The following is a 20,184-nucleotide window of genomic DNA, read 5'->3' on the forward strand; positions in this document are numbered from 1 at the left end:
TTTGCTCTGCCATTATAGCGCGTAACAGTTGAAGATAGTGACTGGAATTGCAACAACGGGGTCAGAGAAGAATTATCATGAGGAGCTGGGAGACGTCACAAGTCGGCATCTCTTATGTTTAAGAATATAATTCTTATTTCCATCCTAACTTATTGCAGTGGGTCAGTATGGACCCGCTAGCCCTAAGGCAGAAACGTTACTTTCCTAACCGGGCGCAAACACGCGCCGCAGGATGGAGTGAGTCTCTGAATTCTCCGACAACCCATGACCTTGACAGGGTTTCCTAACTATCAAATAGGATCTTGCCATCGGAGCAAGCCTCTGCGACTTGTGCGTCCATTCTTTCCGCATTACAAAACGAGGATTGAGGTCGCTGGGTGCGTTGGGTGACAACTACTTGACCTGGATGCTTGCCGGTTAGCACTACCTTGAAGACCGGTCATTATTCAGCGCAACATGCCAATAACAGAGACTCACTCACCGAGTTGCGTTGCTCTTTAAAAAAGACCCTTTTTTAGTGAATTGACGGCCGCAATGCACTGTCAAGTATCTGTTTTAGTTGACTTACTGACCTATCCCTGCATATTGAGTGGAGTCAGGGGTTTACAGTCACATCCGGTATACATAATCTTATACTCCTATTAGTATATACAATGGCTTACTACAGAACATCAGGCCTGCTGGCTTTCTTCACTCTTCAATACAGGTGTACTACATTCACTCAACAATCTGCTGACCGGCAGCACCACCATGGCCAATACTGCTTAATACCAGCCTGCCAACAACCTCAAGCCAGAAGCAACAGCTAGATCAGTTAGTGACGCAAGCCGGGATGAAGAGGTATCATCACAACAATAGCTTTCTATAGTACGGCCAACCTAGAAAGTCATAGAAGCACCCCGTCATACAGCAACCTGGGGGCAGAACTGGAACCATCCCAAATCCAACATATGGAAAATCATGGCGTGTTGTTGGAGTTTTTTTCATAATGGGTGCAAATGATTCAGCTTCGGGTGTAGGTCAAATCCAACCCAGCTTTGTGTCCTGCTGCTGTTGATCTGGTATACTGACATTTAAATTCTTAGCCACTACTTCCAGAAATAAGCATGTGCTCCCTGTCCTGATAATAGTGCTCACCTCTTCAAGCTCCGAGCGTATTACGGACTCTCTTATATCACCGTCTCAGTCATTCTCCTCTTTCCACTTATAGGGTACGTCGTGGCGGCTGTTTTGGATTTACCACTACATGGGACGGCGGGGAGTAGCAATCATATCTCCTGCGTGTCATTTTGTCGCCTACATTATCAACTGTGTTCAGCCACCATACCCAGTACCGGTCAACTGCGGTGGTCAGAAGTTCACCAGAGATGAAATCAATGGTGCAACCAAAGAAGCCCTGATGGTAGAGGAAGCCAGGGCGAAAAACCGCAAAGGATACAACAAGTACCCGGAACGGTATGAGAACCACGAGAAGCTCTTTGTCTCAACTAGTAACCCGTATGAGTACCCTTTTACCTCTGGTGGCGTCTACTCTGGCAATGAGTCGTCCCTCTTTCTTCCGTTTTTCGATCATTCGCAACCCCAAAGCACACAATCAGCGAGGCTAATTTTCTTCGGACAGAGGGCGAGCCGACAGTGGGTCTTTATCGAGTGGTGGTAAACGAGGAGTATAAGTATATGGGCACCATGTGTCATCCCGGAGGTGTAAGCAATAAGTTCAAGTTGTGCGAGGTGGAGTAGGGGAGTATCGGGGACTTATATCTGCACGCGCAACCATGTGGGAGTACGGGCATAGTTTTTCTTGTCCTTTTCGGTTACGGGCAAGATACCTTAGCTTACACATTATGGCTTTTGGCGATGTGTCCACCAATGACCATGTTCATCATCTGCAGGGATAGTGTACTGCATGTTCAACCATCCCTTGTAACTGAATTTGACAAACTCGACATTTCCCAGGTCCAGCTGATAAAGCCCGCCCCGTTTATAGGTGTATAACCAGTATAACTGGCTAGTTTTGGAAATATTGCGGGCCCGCCCCCTATCCCCGTTCCCGCCAGTGCCCTCCGTATCCGGAGATAACTGCCTGTCTTTACCCGTACCATCCCCGCGTCCAGCGGGCTTGGGCATCGGAGAGAGTTTTCCACGGTGAATGATGGTCTATTGATATTATGTTCAATCATCTTCTATGAAACAGAACTCCTCGGTTCTCAACCTTTCATCCCACTGGCCTGGGCAGCCCCGATAGGGCTGTATCTCCGCGTTGTGATGGAGAATACCACATTCCCCGCCGCTGCTTCGATCACTCCCCGTGCGCACCGGATTTGCGCCTCACTCAGCGCGTCCGCGCGACGCAAACTCTCCAGCTCTGCATGCATTTGACCTTCCGTCTGCGTGAGAAGGCTGCTGATGACGGTCTTAGCGGAACGCGCGTCAATGGCGAGGACCTGCTCCAAATATCGCACCGCGTTCGCACAAGTCTCCGAGTCGCGTCGCTCCTTGTCGTAGGAGAAAAGGTCGTTGGTCATAATGATGTGATCCATGGCCAATCCGATTAACGGGGCTAGCGGTGACTCCTCAGCTGGTGAGAGGTGGACTTTATTACCGAACTTCACGGCGGCCAGGATATAGCTGTGCGGAGAGAATGAAGTCAGTTATCGATTTCTGAGCGCGACGTGAGGATACAGGGCACTTACTCTCGTCCGATATCAACTGCCCGGTAGTCAAGATAATCTCTGAGGGAGGTGAACTGGTCTCGCATTGTTGACCGCATGAACGCCATCCACGTTAAATATCCCCGAATAAGCCCTTCTCCTTGACCACTAATGCACAGCATCCGTTGAGCCAGACGAATGAACATATCGGAGGAGTCTGCAGCGTATTTGTGTGGATGGGCAAGAATTCCGGCCCAGCTCGCCGTCACTTTCTCGATGATGGTTGCACTCTGATATCGGATGTTAGCCTCCTTAATCGCATGCAATGTTTGCAAAATTACCTCGTGCGGTGAATCTGACGACTCCAGGATATCTGCCAGACAGGATGTCAGCAACTAAAATCTGTGCCGAAAGATGTACCGCGAGCCATACCATCATGGATCCAGAGTATCAGGTTGAGCTGCGAGATAATCTCGATCTCCTCGGAAGAACAATTAGGGTTCATATACACGGCCGCACTCGACGCGTTCACGATCCGCTCCACCTCCTTGCTCGAGAGCTCTATCTCCGCTTCATCCGCCTCGGGCTCAATAGATCCGCCCTTGGTACTATTCGCACGGTTGATCCGCTTGATCTGTTGGAGGAGTGTCTTTCCGGCATTCTCGGCCTCGCTCCAGAACCTGCACTGCCGCGCCGCAGGGAAGGAGCTTCTCCAAGGAAGGTGTAATGCGACCGGGTCAATTGTGACGGAGTTTGGTCTTTGGACATTTTCGTTCGGGATGCCGGTCGACAGAAAGTCGTACTCAGAATGGACTAAGGCAGGACAACTGATCGCACCCAGGGGATCATTTCGGTAGGAGATCGGTCGCAGTGGCTGGGGTGTCATCATGCTTATCTGGAAAGTTGCAAGGGAAGTGGAGTGATGCCTAGCGTCTGGATCTGCTGCTCGGCTGCTGAGAGCTACAGAGGCATCGCATGGCCTAAATACTGGTCGAACATGTTACACAGAGAAGCTGACTACAAGGTGGCGGACTCGCCGATGTCCGGTGGCTTTGGTTTCTGCCGTTTAGGTTTGCGATATGTTCAGCGTTGAAAGCTGAACTAGTGATTATGGATAAGTCAGGCTAGCGGTTTATGCCGTGATGTGTGGGATAGTAGCTGAAGTCCGGGCAGAATCCATCGGCTATCATGTCCTGCCTCAACACAAAGCATTGCAAGCTATACCGGTCCAGGGTTCGTCGGTCTGACTAGTTTGAGCAGAGAGGTCAGGGGGTGTAGATGTCCTTCAGTCATTTCGCTCAGTCGCTTCCCTACTCTACCCCGCAGGATGTGTCTTTTGACCTCTCCGAAGATACAAAAACAACTGGCGGAGACGCGATTTCATAATCTCCGGACCCGATAGTTATTGATAGTGAGATCCAGAGTACAGACTGTTCTCTCCTTGGTCTGAAGCAGTCTAAATTAGAGATCCACAATTTGCCACCGAAGCTTGTCAAAGCGTTACCTTCACGCCGCAGACAGTACTGGGTAGGCAGATTAGACCGATGAGATGGAAATTCGAAGCGATCACCACGTGCCGCAAGCCAGTAGGGCTCGGGGCCGGCCAACCCCGTAGAGGCTAAAGTAGTTTTTGTGCTGACCGCATGAAACCTGCGGGTTTATCACTGGGGAGATAATACCCGACCAATTATCCTTGACCTAGGATCTGTGGCAAACACCTTTTCTCTTTCAAGTTGTTGTTACTTCATCTCAAGGCTGGCTGATGGATCTGTGGGAGGAAGATCCTGGCTTGCTGAACCGGTGTTTGCCTTGGCCCATGTCCGCGCTATGGCCCCTGTTTCCTCAGCCCCTCCTGTCTTATCAACTATGGTTCTAACGCAAACACACTTGTTCTGGATATCCGTGTTCTGACCCATGGGTCTAGGAGTTGTCAACGATCATCGCGTGCTTATTTTGCCCGGATTGGCGGTCTTCGCCACCGTCGGCAAGGATAGCCCCGATAGAAACCGTGCGGTGTCGGCGTAACCAAGCAGCTGAAAACTGTGTCTGGATTTATGACCTCGCACGATACGCTACCTCAACCGATCTGGTACTACATACGATCGAGTTGAGATGGAGATTGGGGGATCATATCACTTCTTAGACTTTCCTGTTGCAGCTGGACAACCTCGGCCTCCTTCAGCATCTTGCGAAAATGAAGATTCCTCGGATGTGTCATATGAAGCCCCAATCAATCCTCGTTTTGATGTGCTACTAGATACGGACGAACCGTTCGACCCGCACTAGATGATGATTCTCTATTTCTGTCTGTCGAACGACTTGAAAATACGTGCCTAGCGCGACACAAGTGACGGAATTCCCCATCTTGCATTTATGCAGTGCTATCCGTTCGCTACCTGCACTACCGCTAGCATTGATGACCCTTGATAAGAGCTGGATCAATCGCTGAAAGACGTAGAAAGGCTATCCTGACGACTCACTCACAGCTGGCATGAAATGCTGGGGCATGGCCCTAAGTCATGGCGCTTAGTGCTATGATCTGTGAGACGGGTTACAGTGTTGCTTTCTGTCACCACAATACGTCAACGTCAAGTACAATCCAAAGCATAGATATCGAGGTCCTCAACGGCGGGTTTGCATCTCGTTTATCCCTGGTGCTGACAATCACTAGGGTAGATTGCGCCTGCGAGTTAGGAGTCTTTCGTCCGACCGATCTCCATCACAAAGCGTCGGTTCTCCATCAGAAGATCACACCCGCCTAATGCGACAAGCGAATTTTGTTCTTGAGTGGATGAGAAGCTCTGGCAGTTTGATGATAATCAAAACGCGACCAAGATAGCAGCCGACCGAGCCTCCCAACCCGAGATAATCGAGAAACCGCGCTGTTGGGATGTGGCCAATGCCGACTGGCGACAGGCTGGGCAATGTGATCAACAAAGGTGAATGGCCAACCAGCCAGTGCAAAAAGGCGGCCGTGGCATGGTAGACTGCGTTCCAAAACTCGAGACACTCGGGAAATCCATTATTTGAGAAGCCATGGCTGCACATTGCCTGGGAGAGGTTGACACCCGCATCGGCGACCGACCGACCGACAGGAAACATCAATAATGAGTCCTGGAGTAGTCAGTACATACCTTCTTGAGTGACTAGATTCATTGTCACTGGATGCAGGACGTGGTGGCCTTGCCTACGGCGGACAAGACTCACTCCTGGGGAAATGTGGGGGTGAGAACGCCACGCCAGAAATTGAGACCGCAACTGGTTTTCCAATAACCGTTGGCCGGGATTAAGATCTTGCGCCACTTGACAAGCAGTATCGAATATCCAAGTGGCAGCGTATCGCAGTTATCAAAAAGTGCAAGTGGACATTGTACTTGCATGGAGTCAGGGACTTTTCCGAGTCCTCCGGTGTCCATCCCGTGATCACCACCGACCCTCGCAGCCCCCATCCGCATTGCATCCATCCATCGACACCCAACAAATGGAATGACAGCCAACAGACAGCGGGTCATCAATCGATCGACCCTCGATTTCCAGACTGTCAATTGTTGTTTTTGCGACCAAGGGAAAAATGACCGGTCGGTCACGTCACCCCACAACAGCCTCGGAGTCGAGACCAGAGACCAGAATTGCAGAATTAGTGATGTATGCATGAACGAGAACAACACACTCACATCCGTCTGAGCCACCTGACATGGGGTATCACTTACATGCACCTTGGCAGGGCTGAATAACCGGGCGACAACCAGGCTGGTGCATGGCCGAGCAAACCCTCCGACCCCGAACCTAATGAAATCATCGCTCGGGATCTTGGCTGATGCAATGATGCAGTATTCCTTTTGAGTCCCACTTTTCGTAGTCTCGGTGAGGCTTTCGTCCTGAAGCCCATCCTAGGCAGCATTCCTGCGCGATATGCGGGGTAGGAGTTTGATAGGAGAAATCGCTGGCCACGTTACTTTGCGAGTCAGCATTTGTACAGAAACAAAAGGCAAGGGCGACGGGCTGGAATCGGCGGGGAAGAATAACTAAACCATGGACAAGGGACATGCCCCTGGAACAGGGGTGCAGGTACGGAGTAGAAAGTGCCCAACACCACCAGGGAACCCAGAAAGGGGTCAGAAGGCAAATTCACTGCACCCAAACTTGAGAGGTGGAAGGATGAGATCAGTGATTGACAATCCGTTCATGCAGCCCCGTCCGAAGACCCCATCCGTGCCAAACCTGCTTCGTGATCCGCGACGCTCATTGGGTGGCTCAGCTGAGTCAGCACTCAGGGCCCGATGCAGTGATTTTGACCTTCAGAGTCTCTCACCAAGAGTCATCCATCCATCGGTGGAGAAGGATATTTGGACACTGGAGAGAAGAGTACGGCTTCGAAGTCCTCAAAAATGGCAGGCGGCGATCCAGTCGGCTTGGACACCCGACGCGACATGTCTGTCAACTATTCGGGCCGGTTCATCACCCAGGGCATCTCGCCGAGTCCCCCTCGCCCCACGACATTGGGTTGCCAAGCGATCAAGTGATGGCCGGTGGAGCACTCCAAGACCCTACTCCTGTGTGTCCAGCGGCTGCTCAAGGTCAGGGCTTCTGTGGTCCCTCTGATCGGGGGGCTGCCATGACAATCATGCTGGCCAGAGTGGGTCGCAAGAGCGATGACATGGTGTAGTGTCTGCTGGCTCAGGCCCTTTCGGCACTTGCTGCTTTGCCCCCAACATGAATCTCACGTAGACAGTCGAAGAGGATAAATACCCCAGGGTGGATTCATGTCCTGGGGAGGATACTTTGCTGCACCTTGATTGCGTCCTTTGTGTGCTGAACATTAACGGCCGTCATGCATTGGGTTTCCACCTGGCTTATTCCCCTGCTAGCTTCCGAGTCTCTTGCACGGAGTATTGGAAGCATCCAGCACCTTTCCACGCGACAGACGACCAAGTATGCGGTGAAGCAGCCGCCGTTGACGACAAATTGGACCGACCAGGTGGGCACCAACCCCTGGCCGGAGTATCCTCGACCGCAACGACAGCGGTCGGACTGGAAGAATCTGAATGGGATCTGGCAGTATCAGGCGGCCACGAGTCTGGATGCGGTGCAAAGTCCGCCATTCGGGCAGGCCCTTGCTCAAGAAGTGTTGATTCCGTCTTGTCTCGAGAGCGGATTGTCGGGTAGGTTGAAGCAATTCAACTTCAGAGCACAGAAGCTGATTCGATTGTTGTAGGCATCCAAGCAGAGTCAGCGTTCTACTCTTGGTTTCGCACCAACTTCACCGTCCCAAGTTCATGGAGTGGACAGAACACGTTGTTGAACTTCGGGGCCGTAGACTATGAAGCGACTGTCTTTGTGAATGGACAGCAAGCGGGTTTCAACCGGGGAGGTTACTTCGAATTCACGGTGGACATCACACCGTTTGTCAATGCGACGACGAACAATGAGCTGTATGTAGATCGCAGCTGCAGCCCTCGACCTATCTCAGCTAACAGGATTCCTACAGCCTGGTCTATGTCCATGACCCGACCGACAGCGACGACTATGTTATCCCCATCGGCAAACAGCACCTGGTCCCCAGCCACATCTTTTACACCCCCTGCAGTGGAATCTGGCAGAGCGTCTGGATTGAGTCCGCGCCCGCCAACTACATCACGCAGCTGGACTTGAGCGGCGACATGCACGGACAAGGTAAGCGGCTATCTGCGCTACAAGCCCTACTCGATCCACTGTACACTAACCACCAAACCAGTCAACGCCACCGTCCACAGCGCCACCGGCAACAGCACCTCCGTGCACATCACCATCCACGAGGGCGACTCGGAGATCGGGTCGAGTAACGGCACCTCCGACCAGCCGTTCCAATTCAACATCACCAATCCCAAGCTCTGGTCTCCCGACTCGCCCAACCTGTACAACGTGACCGTGACCCTAGGCGAGGACACAGTCGCAAGCTACCTGGGTTTCCGGACCATCTCGCGGGGCGAGGTCGACGGCATCGAGCGGCCGCTGGTGAACGGCAACTTCACTTTTCTATTTGGCACGCTGGACCAGGGCTACTGGCCCGACGGGCTGTACACGCCGCCGAACCGCGAAGCCATGGAGTATGATCTGCGCGTGCTGAAGGATCTGGGCTTCAACATGGTCCGCAAACACGTGAGCCTACCCTTACCCACCCAGCCCCTTAACAGACACTAATCGCAACAGATCAAACTCGAACCAGCCCTGTACTACCGCGCCTGCGACGAGCTCGGCCTCCTCGTCATCCAAGACATGCCATCGCTCCGCCCGCTCGAGAACGACGCCAGCGGCGCGAACATCCTCCCGGACGAAGCCCAGCAGCAGGAATTCGCCCGCCAGCTCGAGCTGATGATCCACCAGCTGAAAAGCTACCCCAGCATCTTCGCCTGGGTAATCTACAACGAAGGCTGGGGGCAGATCACCTCGTACTACCCGGAATTCTCGCTGACGGAGCGCGTCACAAAACTCGATCCGACGCGGCTGGTTGATTCCACTTCGGGATGGCATGATCACGGCGCCGGGGATTTCCACGTACGTGTGCCCTACTTTTTCCATCCCCCTCCTCCCCGTACCCCTTCCAACCAGAGCAATCGAGCTGACATGGCTGAATGCAAGGATAACCACCACTACGCGAACCCCCAATGCGGCACCCCCTTCTACTCCATCGACTCGACCCCCTACGACCCCACCCGGATCGCGATCCAGGGCGAATTCGGCGGACTGGGACATAACGTCTCGATCGAGCAGTACGTTTTCCTTTCCCCCCATCTTCCCAAATACCCATCCGTTCCCACCCAGCACCCTATATCCCCCTTCCCCAGGCACACCCAGCCCCACAATCCCATCTAGCTAACCAGCGATAGCCTCTGGAACAACCCCACCGCAATCCAAGCAATCAACCAAACCTACGAGATGGACCTCGACCTCGCCGCCTGGAACTACCGCAGCCATGCGCTGCTGACCGAGCTGCAGGACCAGGTGCGCCGGTACGCGTGCAGCGCGGGCGTGTGGACGCAGACGACCGACGTCGAGGGCGAGGTCAACGGGCTGATGACCTACGATCGCCGCGTGAAGCGTGTCGACGAGCGACAGTGGCGGGATGATATTCGGGGGCTGTATGAGGCTGCTGCTGCTGCGAGGAGGAAATCCTGATCAGGGGTGGGAGTTAAGAAAGGGAAGATGGGGGTGGACTCGCAGGACGAGAACACCTGCTTCGCGCGCGGTGCGTTTCCTTCTTAGGTGTAGCGGAGGATGACGTTGCTTTTGGCATAGCATACTGCATATTGTCTGAGAATTTTGCATAGCATATACCATCAATTAAATACGGTGTTAAGTTTATGAAACAGATCGGTATCTGTAGCCAACACTCCGAAGTACAAGGAGGAACAACTTCACCTTCAGAAGAAAGATACATCTCCTGTGGCGTAGTATCAACTGGCTCATAAGCCACGAGCACGCATGGCCGGCTTCATTCATAGAGATTACGGTATTATCGGCAAGGTCGTCAGCCATGCGACAATAAAAGCTTGAGATACAATAGCCCTGGACTAGTCACAAGATTCTAGCCAGCCTGTCATCCCCTTTCGATATCGGCAATCCCACTTTCAATACTAGGTCAATCCTGCTATGTCGCGTTCAAACCTCCGCTCGTTCCTCCGCCCGCTTTTCACCAGCTGTGACCGTCTCGGTGTGCTCGGTGTGAGAGTGGCCCGGCGCGATCTTCGACTCCAGATCAACATGGCCGCGCTCCATCTCCCGGACCGCACTGGTCTTGACCCTGGTCTTCCAGGCTGGAGTCCCGAGATACTTGATGCCATTGGGGTCTTCAAACATGGCCTCCGTCTCTTCCAGGGTCTTTCCGGCGGTCTCGGGGAAAATGAAGTAGAAGTGGATGAACATGGCGGTGTTGAAGACGCCAAAGATGATGTACGTCTTCCAGCGGATATTGGCAAAGGCAGTCGGAGTGAACAGTCCCAGTGCGGTGTTGAACGCCCAGTTGCCCGAGGTTGATAGAGCAACACCCTTCCCACGGAGACGGAGCGGGAAGAGCTCGGGCGGGTATGTCCACGAAACGGGGCCGAGGGTGGGGGCGTATGAAGCTAACGGAGACGGGGGTTAGATGAGATTAGATCTATCATGTGGGGTTGAGCATGGCAGGAATAGTAAATACTCGTACGTACCAACGAACAAGTAGGTGCAGGCAATCAACCCCCTGGCCGCCGCCCCGTGCAGACGCATCGATTCCGCCGCAACACCGTCAATCCCACCCGGAACCACCTCCCCATGCACGGCCATAATACCCGCATTCGTATACATCCAGATCGCCATCAAAGCCGACCCCACCAGCAAGGGAAGCCTTCGACCCCAACGATCCATCCAGATCAGAGCTGGGAGAGTCATCAGCACATTGATGATGTACTGAATGGACGAGGCCAGGAGAGTAGAATTGCCCGTATAGCCGGCCATGGAGAAGAGATAGGTGATGTAATACACTATTGACACGATCAGCCAAGGCAGACTGCCATCACGAGGTCCTACATACTCATCACGTTCATGCCCGTTAGCTGCGACCAGATCTGCGTGAACAAGCCGATCAGGGTCCGGTTCAGCATTTGCGGCTTGAATAAATCCAAATAGGTGACGTTCTTGTACTGTCGCTCAAGCTCACACATATCGCGAATGTTCTGCATCTCCAGGGCGACGAACGGATGATGCAAGTCGCCTTTGGCATGAACCAACGCCAGGACGCGATGGCATTCCTCCCACCGATCCTTTCGTGCCAGCCAGCGAGGTGACTCGGGCAGCACCAGCATCCCTCCTAGCAAGAACACGGCCGGGAGCATCTGCAAGCCCCATGGAACACGCCACGAGGCGGTGCTGTAGTTGTAGGACTTCTGTCCTCCGATGTAGGAGCATCCGTACGAGATACTAACACATCTGTGAGCGAAGGGGCCTAGGCGGAGGACTGTTGAGTGAGAGTCGCCGGGACTTACTAGAACATTATCAAGATTCCCCATGTGATGGCCCACTGTTGCATGCCGACGAACCGACCACGCTTCGAGGGGGGAGACAGTTCGCTGATGTAGACCGGAACCTGGGCCGATTCGATACCGACCGACAAGCCGTTGATGATGCGGCCCACCACTAGCATGCCGATGTTCTGGGACGCACAGATGATAATCGATCCGATCAACCTGCGAACCATTGACTTATGATTAGTGTGAAAAGAATGATGATATCCTACCGGAGAGCACACACTCACCAGATAACACAGCCAACCATGATGGAGGTCTTTCGTCCAATCCGATCTGACAGCGGACCGGAGATCAAGGCGCCCAGCCAAGAGCCAGCTGCCATGGCAGCAGTGATGCCACCTTGGTTCAAGGAGGTCGGACCCGAACAGTCCTCGTCGTCGGTGAAGGGAGGTCCCTGCGGACCCTGGTTGAAGTAGCATTTGTAGGAGTTCTCATTGAGTTGGGCAGACAAGGAAGAGATATCGAAGCCAAAGAGGGCGCCACCAACGACGGAGACACCCGCAATCACGTAAATGTTGCCAACCAGCATGATGGGTGGATGTTGAGGGAGTGACTGTGTGGAAAGAAAAGATGGAAACACGAGGGGAGAAAAGGAAGAAGACCGAGGGACCAAGAGGGAAGCCATGGGCTCAGCTCCCTTAAAATAGTGTCCGACTGTCAGGTGCCTGTCATTCACTCCTCACTTGTTCCTCACCTCTTCCTTCCCCATGATTCACACATCTACTGCCAACCTTAAACCCCGCAGTCCGTAGAGTTTTAGGCCATCGTGCCACGCCCCAGGAACTTTCTACGGCGCTACGGTACCATCGCCTGTCCGTGGGCTGATTGGGTCCCCAGTCCTCTGCGGTGACGTGAGTTTGAGAGCGATACCGAAGAGGGATCGGAATCCTGGTCCGGGGGAAGCAGCTAGCCTTGAACAGGACCAGATCAGGCTCGAGCTGGAAAGTAAAAGGGACTGCCACCGAGAGTGTACAGTACAGTACTGTACAGTGACTGGGATGATGGCAGTATCGGGGAGGATCCTGTTGTGAAACCCTAAGCAGTTGGGGGATTGAATCGTACAACCAGCTGAAACAGACCCCCGTCGTCTGAGAAATTTCCGAAGAAACCGGTGAGTATAGAAGGGGATCTTCCCCGGATTTTTGACGCGTGTCTTCTCCAGGAAAAGTCCACTCTTGCTTGCTCCATAGCGGGCGGGCGGGGAAAGCGCCCAATGCTTAATCGCCTATGCAAGCTTTGGGTCGGCGGATGGCTGAAGGCTCAGCCCCGATCGGGGCAAGACGGCCCCAGCCGACCGACTCTTAGTCTTCTTCCCCGCATTGGGAGTCCTAAGTTACCAAGTATACAATCACAACCCTGACACTGACACTGGTAAATGACTGGGTATCTGCATATTAGTTGATATAAGTGATCAGTGAGAAGTCAACCACCGTAGCTCATTATCCCGTCCAGTTGAGCTTCCCATTATCGCTACTGATTGCAATAATATCCGATCCCAACTCCAAAGGGCATTCACGTTGCACATCACTGCAGCAACCCGGTAAACCCGGCTGGGGGAGATGCTGGGCATACGTAGTCTCACCCTCCTCCTGCTGCTGTACCACCGCACCTCTCTCTCGCAACGTGTCGTGCCGATAGCCGGCCAGCTTCACAAACACGCGCCAGATCACATGGCTTGGTTGAGGGATGGGGGAGCAGCGACGTCTTCTGACTCGATACTGCACCCAGTAGCCATGCATCGCTTGGACCTGTGGATTGGTGCATAACTGTCTATAATATAGCAAGAGCTTTGCTCTTTTCACCGACACTGGATGACTCCGACCGGCATAAGCTCTCGGTGAGGGCTGTCAGTGGCTGGCCGGGCTGCGGACAGCACCAACCTTCGGTCGCCGAGCTTGTCTTGACCACCAACATATTCATGTCCTGTATGGATTCTACTGGACGGGGTGTGCTATCTTCTGACTGCCTGTAAGCACCTTAAACGACCGCTCCAAGCGAGCACCCCGGATAGTCCAAATGTCAACTGGACCGGGGTCTTTTGGATTGACGAGAAACCCTCCGTCGAGTGATGGATCACATGTCGCTCCGGTGGTTGCTCTTGGCAAGTTATAGTATTTGGCTGTCCCAGCTCGCCGCCTATAAGGAACTGCTATCACAAGCACTAATCGGCGTCTGGCTGTCTCTTGTAGTTATCCGACTTGTCAACAGCGATGCGCTCCCGCAAAGAAGCAAAACACCAGTCTGAAACCACCAGCAGAGTTTCTCACTGGACTAGCTCACGCCACTTACGGTGCCCAAACCACGCCACAAACTGCGTTTTGGGATGGAGTCAGACGACGAGGCCAGACGCATCGATCGTCAAGCCACTGCAGCCATCTTACCCAATGGTCTTGGCAGTTATCGCCAAGACTATTGCTCAAAATGTGGGCGATGACTTGCCTAGGTATTGATCATGGAGCACGGTTGACATTTTTGATGCTGATGAGTGCGGTTTGAGTGCTGTTGAAGCAGTCAGTTAGCTGAGAACATAACTCGACATTTCGTGGAGTACGGTGGAAGCGGGGCTTCGAAACATACTGTGGTATATCTGCCGTGGTGATGTGGCTGAGCTGGGCCAAGACAAACGGGGAGTTAAAAACCAGCCTGGATGAGCGACACACAACGCGACCGACTTTGAATAGTCTCTTCAATTCAGGAATAGCTCCAGTAGTAGCAGCAGTAGGTATACTATGCTTATTATCATCCTACTGTAGTCGTAAGTTCCGCAAGCTCCTTAAGCCGGAGGGCTTAGAACTGACTCCGGACTAGTCCTAATGGGGAGGCCGAAAGTCGCGCCCGGGAGAGTTCAATTGGGTTTAGTGCCTGACCCTTTCCGCGCTCTTCGAGAGTCCCCGACACTCTCATTGGCTGCTGGCTGTGTGTTGCCGTGCGATCTAACCCTATGAGGACGAGCAACCTAAGGCCGCCCTCCCTTCATTCTTGGTAAATCAGGAATCGCTTGCCAAGTTTCCCATCACCCACTGACTTGCACCTCGATCGTCATCCTCTCTTACTCCATCCCTCCATCTCTTCCACTCTCACTCTCACTCGCTCACTTGCTCACTCACTGTCCCTCTCTCCTGCACACATTCTCTCTCTCTCTCTCTCTCTCTCTCTCTCTCTCTCTCTCTTCTCTTCCCTCCCTTCCTCCCCCTCTCACACACTCTTTTCTTTCCGCATCCTTGTACTGTACTGTACTACTTTCAATCGTTGTCTTCGTCTTCCGCCGCCTCCGCCTCCTCCTCCTCCGCCCTTCCGTTCCTGTCCTCCTCTCAATCCTCCTCCCCTCTTCCTATCTATCTATCCCTCTATCGCCTGCACGGTGATCGTTCCGTCCGCCGTCATGCGATTTTCGTCCGCCATCCCCCCCACCCACCCTCAGCGATGATCCCGTCTCTTGGCTTCGTCAGCTTCTGTCGTGTCGTCCATGAACAATCTTCCGTCGGGTGATGACCGTCCGCCGCCCTTCCCCCCATCCCCATCGCCCTCTCCCCGGCCTTCTCCAGAGCCTGCCTCATCAAGTATGTTCAGGCGCCTGGAAAAGAAACTCTATCATTTCTGGCTGCCTGTCATCAGTGCGTGCTGCTCCTCGGAACCTAACCTCGATGGTTGCTTATCGCTAATCTCGCCTGCAGACCGTCATCGTCTCCCGCCCTTCCTCCGATCGCGCCAAACCTCGCCCGATGGACAACCGCTCCCGCCAACCACCCCTCTGGGGGCATGGCGGCCCATGGCCTTGCGCCCCATGTTTCTCACCCTGATCACCGCCGTGATGTTCGCTTCGTTGATAACGTTGGAGGTTCTGCGGCGATATTGTCAACAATATGGGGGACTGGTCTTCTTCTCCGACACCGACAATGTCTCCAGCCTGCAGTCCTTCGCCTACAACTACCTGCCCATCATCGCCGCCTTGGCCCTCGTGACCCTCTGGACCTTTATTGACTACGATGTTTTGCGCTTGGAGCCCTATTTCCAGGTCGCTCGACCAGAGGGTGCCCCCGCGTCGGTTCTCTTCATCAACTACAACTTCGGCCAGTCGTTCCTCACCCCTCTGACGTCGGCCCGGCGCCGCCATTGGATCGTCTTTCTGGTTTCCGTCACCACCGTGCTCATTCGTATGTTCCTTCCCGCCTTGCAGAGTACTCTCCTCGAACTCCGGGAGATCAACATGCTCGACGACGACGACATGAAAACATGGCCCCACTTGTTGGATCTCGACCATCAGGCCGAGTGGATGTTCTCGCAGGAAAGCAGCCCGAACACAACACTCGCCTCTGTTCTGACCACCAACACACAACTGCGCGATTCCCGCTCGTCGAATTACGCCGTGGCCCCGATCGAAATCAGCCTCGCAGACCGGCAGGAGAATACCGTATGGACCTTGAATGAGACCATCTACTGGGCGCAGCTATCCTGTCGCGATGTCATGATTGACAACCACCTGTCCGTGTCCGTGAACGATAACTCGACGTACCCACCGGCTGTCTCGTGGAACGTGACCGATGTCAAACTGCCGGATATCAACGGGACCGACAACGGCTGCATCTTGGACTTTCACTACAAGAATATTTACTTCGACAACACCGATTATCTGCAGATTCGTTACTGGGAGCCTGTCTGGCCCAACCGGTCACACCACTCTGCGGATATGAGTTCCGCATTCACTGCCCGTGGTTGCGACAACCCCTACGACCTGTATGGCATCGTTCTCTCAGTCAATGCCACCGAGGTCGGCGCTTACAGCATCAGCGAAATGGGTTCCGAGTTCACCTCTACAGCAACGATTTTCGCCTGCAAGATCGATTACCGCCAAGCCACCGCGCGACTCAGTATGCACGCGAACAGTTCGATCACCAATGTCACCGTCTTTCCCGACACCGAAACCGCCTTGTCCGACCAATTATTCAATATCAACGCTTTCCAAGGACTGCTGGCCCAACGTGCCCCGTACACGGGAGACATGCTATTCATTGACAATAATCAGACGAGCGGCGACACGACCGTGACGGAACTACCCGTGATCAGTCAAAACGTGCGTGACTTGGAACCGCTGCTGGTATTGGATGCATCGACCGTGATGAGTCCCGACGAGTTTGAATCAAAAGTGACGCGAGGCGTAGTTCAGACGTTTGTGCTCACCTTCGCTCGGCTCTTCAACCCCGACCAGGAACCGACCAGCGTGCCCGCCTTGCGATTCTCAACCCAGGTCACGATATCGGTGGTCACTTTTGCCGCTTGGTGCTCGGAGATATTACTGGCCTGTGGAATTGTGCTCGCCGTCTGCTTGATCTATTTCTATCAATCCCGGCCGAATATCTTGCAGAGTGATCCCGGCTCCATTGGGGCCATGTGCAGTATGCTGACTGATGTGTTTGGGCCGACCAACATCTTGGCCGATCCTCAGACGGAGTTTCATCAGTTCTCCACGCGCCAATTACGCCAGATTCTGAACACCTGTCGCCTCCAATGGCAGCAGGGTCCGGAAGGTCCACGTTTAGGAATTGTCTCGGCGGATGGTAGGCTGCCCTGAATTTCAATAGGGACCGAACTTTGCTGACTCTCGTGCAGGCTCACCAGTGATATTGCCTTATCAAACCCGGACGCGCGTCGACCCCATGCCCCACTTCCTTGTCGTCCCGATCTTCATTGTCGAATTTCTGTTTCTAGCTGCAATCATCACCATCATGGGACTGACGGTTGCGTCCTTGGCGCATGACGGCAGCTTCCAGCATCTAACCCAGTCCGGCTCAAGCTTCCTGCAGGTCATCCTTTCGTTCCTACCGTCGGTGGTTGCCTCCTCGGTCGGTGCCCTTTGCAATTCTATTCTGCGTAACATCAGCATTCTGGAACCCTGGGTCCATCTTCAACGCGGCATGGCCACGGCCCAGTCGTCGTTGTCGTTGAATTACGGATCTCAGAACCCTTGGGCCGTGTTCCTGAAAGCCATTCAGGATCGCCATGTTCTTCTGGGATTGGTGTCCTTCACCTGCATTGCCAATGTGGTGTTGACCGTGGTCGCCGGTGGTCTTTTCAATCAAGAACTCACCACCTCGTTTCTTCCTTCCAAATCGTTATACGCCAACTACAGCCACTCGCACTTCCGACAAACCGACTTCTCAGCCGACTTCACCGAGTTCGACCTGATTCAGACTAGTGTCTCCAGCGGGGTCCCGTTATTGTCGTGGATGGCGGCCAATTACACCTTCCTCCCGATCAGGAACACCGACCCAAATCCCGATGTGATGTATGGTGCTACCACGCTTGGAATTGGCGCCGAACTCGATTGTGTCTCCTTGAACGTGAAAGAGAGCATGCACCAGACCGGCCACACCCAGTATTGGATGTATCATCCCTTCAACAATGCGAGCCGAGAGTGCACGGTGAACATGACTGGCTTGACGCGACCCCACGAAGCCATTGCGCTTTCGATCCATTTTCTCTCGCCCTCGGCTTCTTCCGACCGCGACGAGTGTCAGGAGTCGACGTTCATCGTGGTCGGCCGATGGAACTACACCGCTGCGTCAGCTTACACCACCGAGAATACCATCGCTCTTCACTGCGAGCCGAAGGTGCAAATGCAAAATTTCAGCGTGACATTTGACCAACGCGGTCAAATATCCGATGTCGACCCGATTGACGGGACATCCGTCACTTCTGGTGCCATGTACGACAACGCCACCGCGGCCATGGGGCAGTTCAACAAGATCTTTGCGGCGATCCCGCAGAGCTTTGTTGGGGAAGAACCGGGGCACAACGGGTCTTATGTGTCCTCGTACGATTGGGCCGGGTTCTTGGTGGCTCGGCTGTACAAACAGAGTCAGGCGCATGTTCTACCTCTACAGGTGGAGGCTTTGATGGAGCATTCCAAAGAGGTGTATCAATGGGTCTACACCACCTACTTCTCGGTGTGGCGAAACATGTACCTTTTGCCATTGATAGAGCTCCGTCCCGCCGCCAACGGGACGGTGATCTCGAACACGTGGGCCATGGTCCCGTCCGTGCCGTCGCTCGCCATTGCGCTCATCCTCATCGCATTGGACACGGTGATGGTACTAGTGGTTTTTGGCACACGACGGGGACGGTTCCGGGGCCCACGCATGCCCCGGTCGATCGGGGCGATCATCCCGTGGATCGCCAATAGTCGCATGTTGGGCGATTTCACCAACACGTACGCGATGCCCAACTCGCAGCGGCGGGAGCATACCACGCGGCTGAACAAGCGGTATGCCTTTCGGACGTTCCTGCAGGACGACGGGCGGTTGCGGTACGCGGTGGATGAGGAGCCGCTGGTGGTTGAGGACAAGCCTCCTGCGGCGGGGGGCGAACGTACCGGAGAGGAGGCGAAGGGGGCCGAGGTGATCGAGCTGCAGCCGATGGGCGAGCCGGAGACGCCTCCTGCTCGGCCGGAATCATGAATATATGCAAGATGTAATGAACAATTAATGATGTAACAGTATTAGCATTGGATCGGGTGGGATGGCTAGCATGGGTGATGGGATCAGGATTTGATTGGGTTTGCAGTCACATAGATTGGAGTTTGGATTTGTACATAGATCTGTTTCTATAGGGATATTGGTTACGATACATTCTTGATCCGTGTGCCGAGGTGGGATGAGGGTATTCACCGCCTTACACTGTTGTAGTTTTTGTAGTGAATGGAAGAGTAGAGGTCAATTACCTCGATCACAGTGAAGCGGAGGTTAAGCTACCCTGCCTTTCCTGTTTATCAATAAACAATGGAATTCTCCTCCCCTACACCTCTTTCCTGACAGCACCTCCCACCTCGCAGACAACATTCTATCCACAGTTTCCTGTCAACGCGACCGTAACAAGCCCAGTTTTACACTGCGAATAATCACAGGCAGGCGGCGAGCGTATCTTCCGGCTCAATGCGGCCTTACTGGTTGTGACAATCGGAAAAAAGAGCTATTTTTCTAAAAACATGTTTTCTATAACCCGGAGCTCTGTTTGAGCGCTGGAATGACGCAGTAATCAGAACCCCGACACCAGGGCCCTGAGGACTTGGGATTCGCAGTCCCAGCGATAGCATGGAGAGCTACGAGGGGAGAAGCTACCATACTCTGCTGTGATCTTCCTTCTTCCTATGATTTGCTTGGAAGGGGTCATTGTATCCACCTTGAGCTGAGTATTCCTCCGGCCAGAAAGAAAGGCTGCACTCGGTTGTCCGTATCGCCAGCGATGTTCTGGATACGCATTCCTCTTTCCTATTTTTTCCTGACTTTTCCGGAGTCTATCCCCTGATACCATGTTAACACCCCGTTGACTCACTTCTTACTACCCGAATGAAGAAGATATGTTGAGCTGCGACGAGGCGAGTGCCTACCGATTGGAGAAATGCTTCGATCTGGCGCACGCCCCTATTACCCCCGGCACGAGTAGATTCCAGAGTCACTCCAAGTGGATCAAAAATGTCCTCCGATTCCCACTGTCGCGCT

At 53.6% G+C, this 20,184-nt stretch overlaps 7 protein-coding genes across 7 annotated transcripts; 4 read left to right on the plus strand and 3 right to left on the minus strand.

Annotated features, from left to right (window-relative positions):
* Nucleotides 1-988: 988 nt before the first annotated feature.
* Nucleotides 989-1,660, plus strand: BO82DRAFT_364177 (uncharacterized protein; the record flags this gene model as incomplete). Its single annotated transcript, XM_025636933.1, has 3 exons — nucleotides 989-1,015; nucleotides 1,131-1,211; nucleotides 1,319-1,660. 3 exons carry the CDS (start codon nucleotides 989-991, stop codon nucleotides 1,658-1,660), a joined length of 450 nt encoding a protein of 149 aa, XP_025492654.1.
* Nucleotides 1,661-2,062: 402 nt separating this feature from the next.
* Nucleotides 2,063-3,594, minus strand: BO82DRAFT_353692 (terpenoid synthase). The gene is made up of 4 exons (XM_025635028.1): nucleotides 3,084-3,594; nucleotides 2,993-3,024; nucleotides 2,694-2,941; nucleotides 2,063-2,628 (listed from the first exon to the last, which is right to left on the minus strand). Exons 1-4 carry the CDS (start codon nucleotides 3,538-3,540, stop codon nucleotides 2,208-2,210), a joined length of 1,158 nt encoding a protein of 385 aa, XP_025492655.1. The 5' UTR covers nucleotides 3,541-3,594; the 3' UTR covers nucleotides 2,063-2,207.
* A 2,040-nt stretch (nucleotides 3,595-5,634) lies between these two features.
* BO82DRAFT_62147 (uncharacterized protein) lies at nucleotides 5,635-6,494 on the minus strand. The gene has a single exon (XM_025641395.1). It carries the CDS (start codon nucleotides 6,302-6,304, stop codon nucleotides 5,855-5,857), a length of 450 nt encoding a protein of 149 aa, XP_025492656.1. The 5' UTR covers nucleotides 6,305-6,494; the 3' UTR covers nucleotides 5,635-5,854.
* Nucleotides 6,495-7,379, plus strand: BO82DRAFT_62116 (uncharacterized protein). Its single transcript, XM_025641394.1, has one exon. It carries the CDS (start codon nucleotides 6,684-6,686, stop codon nucleotides 7,251-7,253), a length of 570 nt encoding a protein of 189 aa, XP_025492657.1. The 5' UTR covers nucleotides 6,495-6,683; the 3' UTR covers nucleotides 7,254-7,379.
* Nucleotides 7,369-10,043, plus strand: BO82DRAFT_62149 (putative hydrolase). Its single transcript, XM_025641396.1, has 7 exons — nucleotides 7,369-7,813; nucleotides 7,867-8,083; nucleotides 8,140-8,324; nucleotides 8,386-8,789; nucleotides 8,841-9,185; nucleotides 9,270-9,400; nucleotides 9,518-10,043. The coding sequence occupies exons 1-7, from the start codon at nucleotides 7,483-7,485 to the stop codon at nucleotides 9,804-9,806; spliced, it is 1,902 nt and encodes a 633-aa protein (XP_025492658.1). The 5' UTR covers nucleotides 7,369-7,482; the 3' UTR covers nucleotides 9,807-10,043.
* Nucleotides 10,044-10,289: 246 nt separating this feature from the next.
* BO82DRAFT_401450 (sugar porter family MFS transporter) lies at nucleotides 10,290-12,218 on the minus strand (the record flags this gene model as incomplete). Its single annotated transcript, XM_025639255.1, has 5 exons — nucleotides 10,290-10,753; nucleotides 10,835-11,146; nucleotides 11,197-11,582; nucleotides 11,648-11,848; nucleotides 11,917-12,218. 5 exons carry the CDS (start codon nucleotides 12,216-12,218, stop codon nucleotides 10,290-10,292), a joined length of 1,665 nt encoding a protein of 554 aa, XP_025492659.1.
* Nucleotides 12,219-15,251: 3,033 nt separating this feature from the next.
* On the plus strand, nucleotides 15,252-19,143 carry BO82DRAFT_401451 (DUF3433 domain-containing protein; the record flags this gene model as incomplete). The annotated part of the gene is made up of 3 exons (XM_025639256.1): nucleotides 15,252-15,303; nucleotides 15,364-17,244; nucleotides 17,297-19,143. The coding sequence occupies 3 exons, from the start codon at nucleotides 15,252-15,254 to the stop codon at nucleotides 19,141-19,143; spliced, it is 3,780 nt and encodes a 1,259-aa protein (XP_025492660.1).
* Between the last annotated feature and the right edge of the window lie 1,041 nt (nucleotides 19,144-20,184).

Source organism: Aspergillus uvarum (assembly GCF_003184745.1).
Source record: "Aspergillus uvarum CBS 121591 unplaced genomic scaffold BO82scaffold_22, whole genome shotgun sequence".
Taxonomy (NCBI): Eukaryota; Fungi; Ascomycota; class Eurotiomycetes; order Eurotiales; family Aspergillaceae; genus Aspergillus; species Aspergillus uvarum.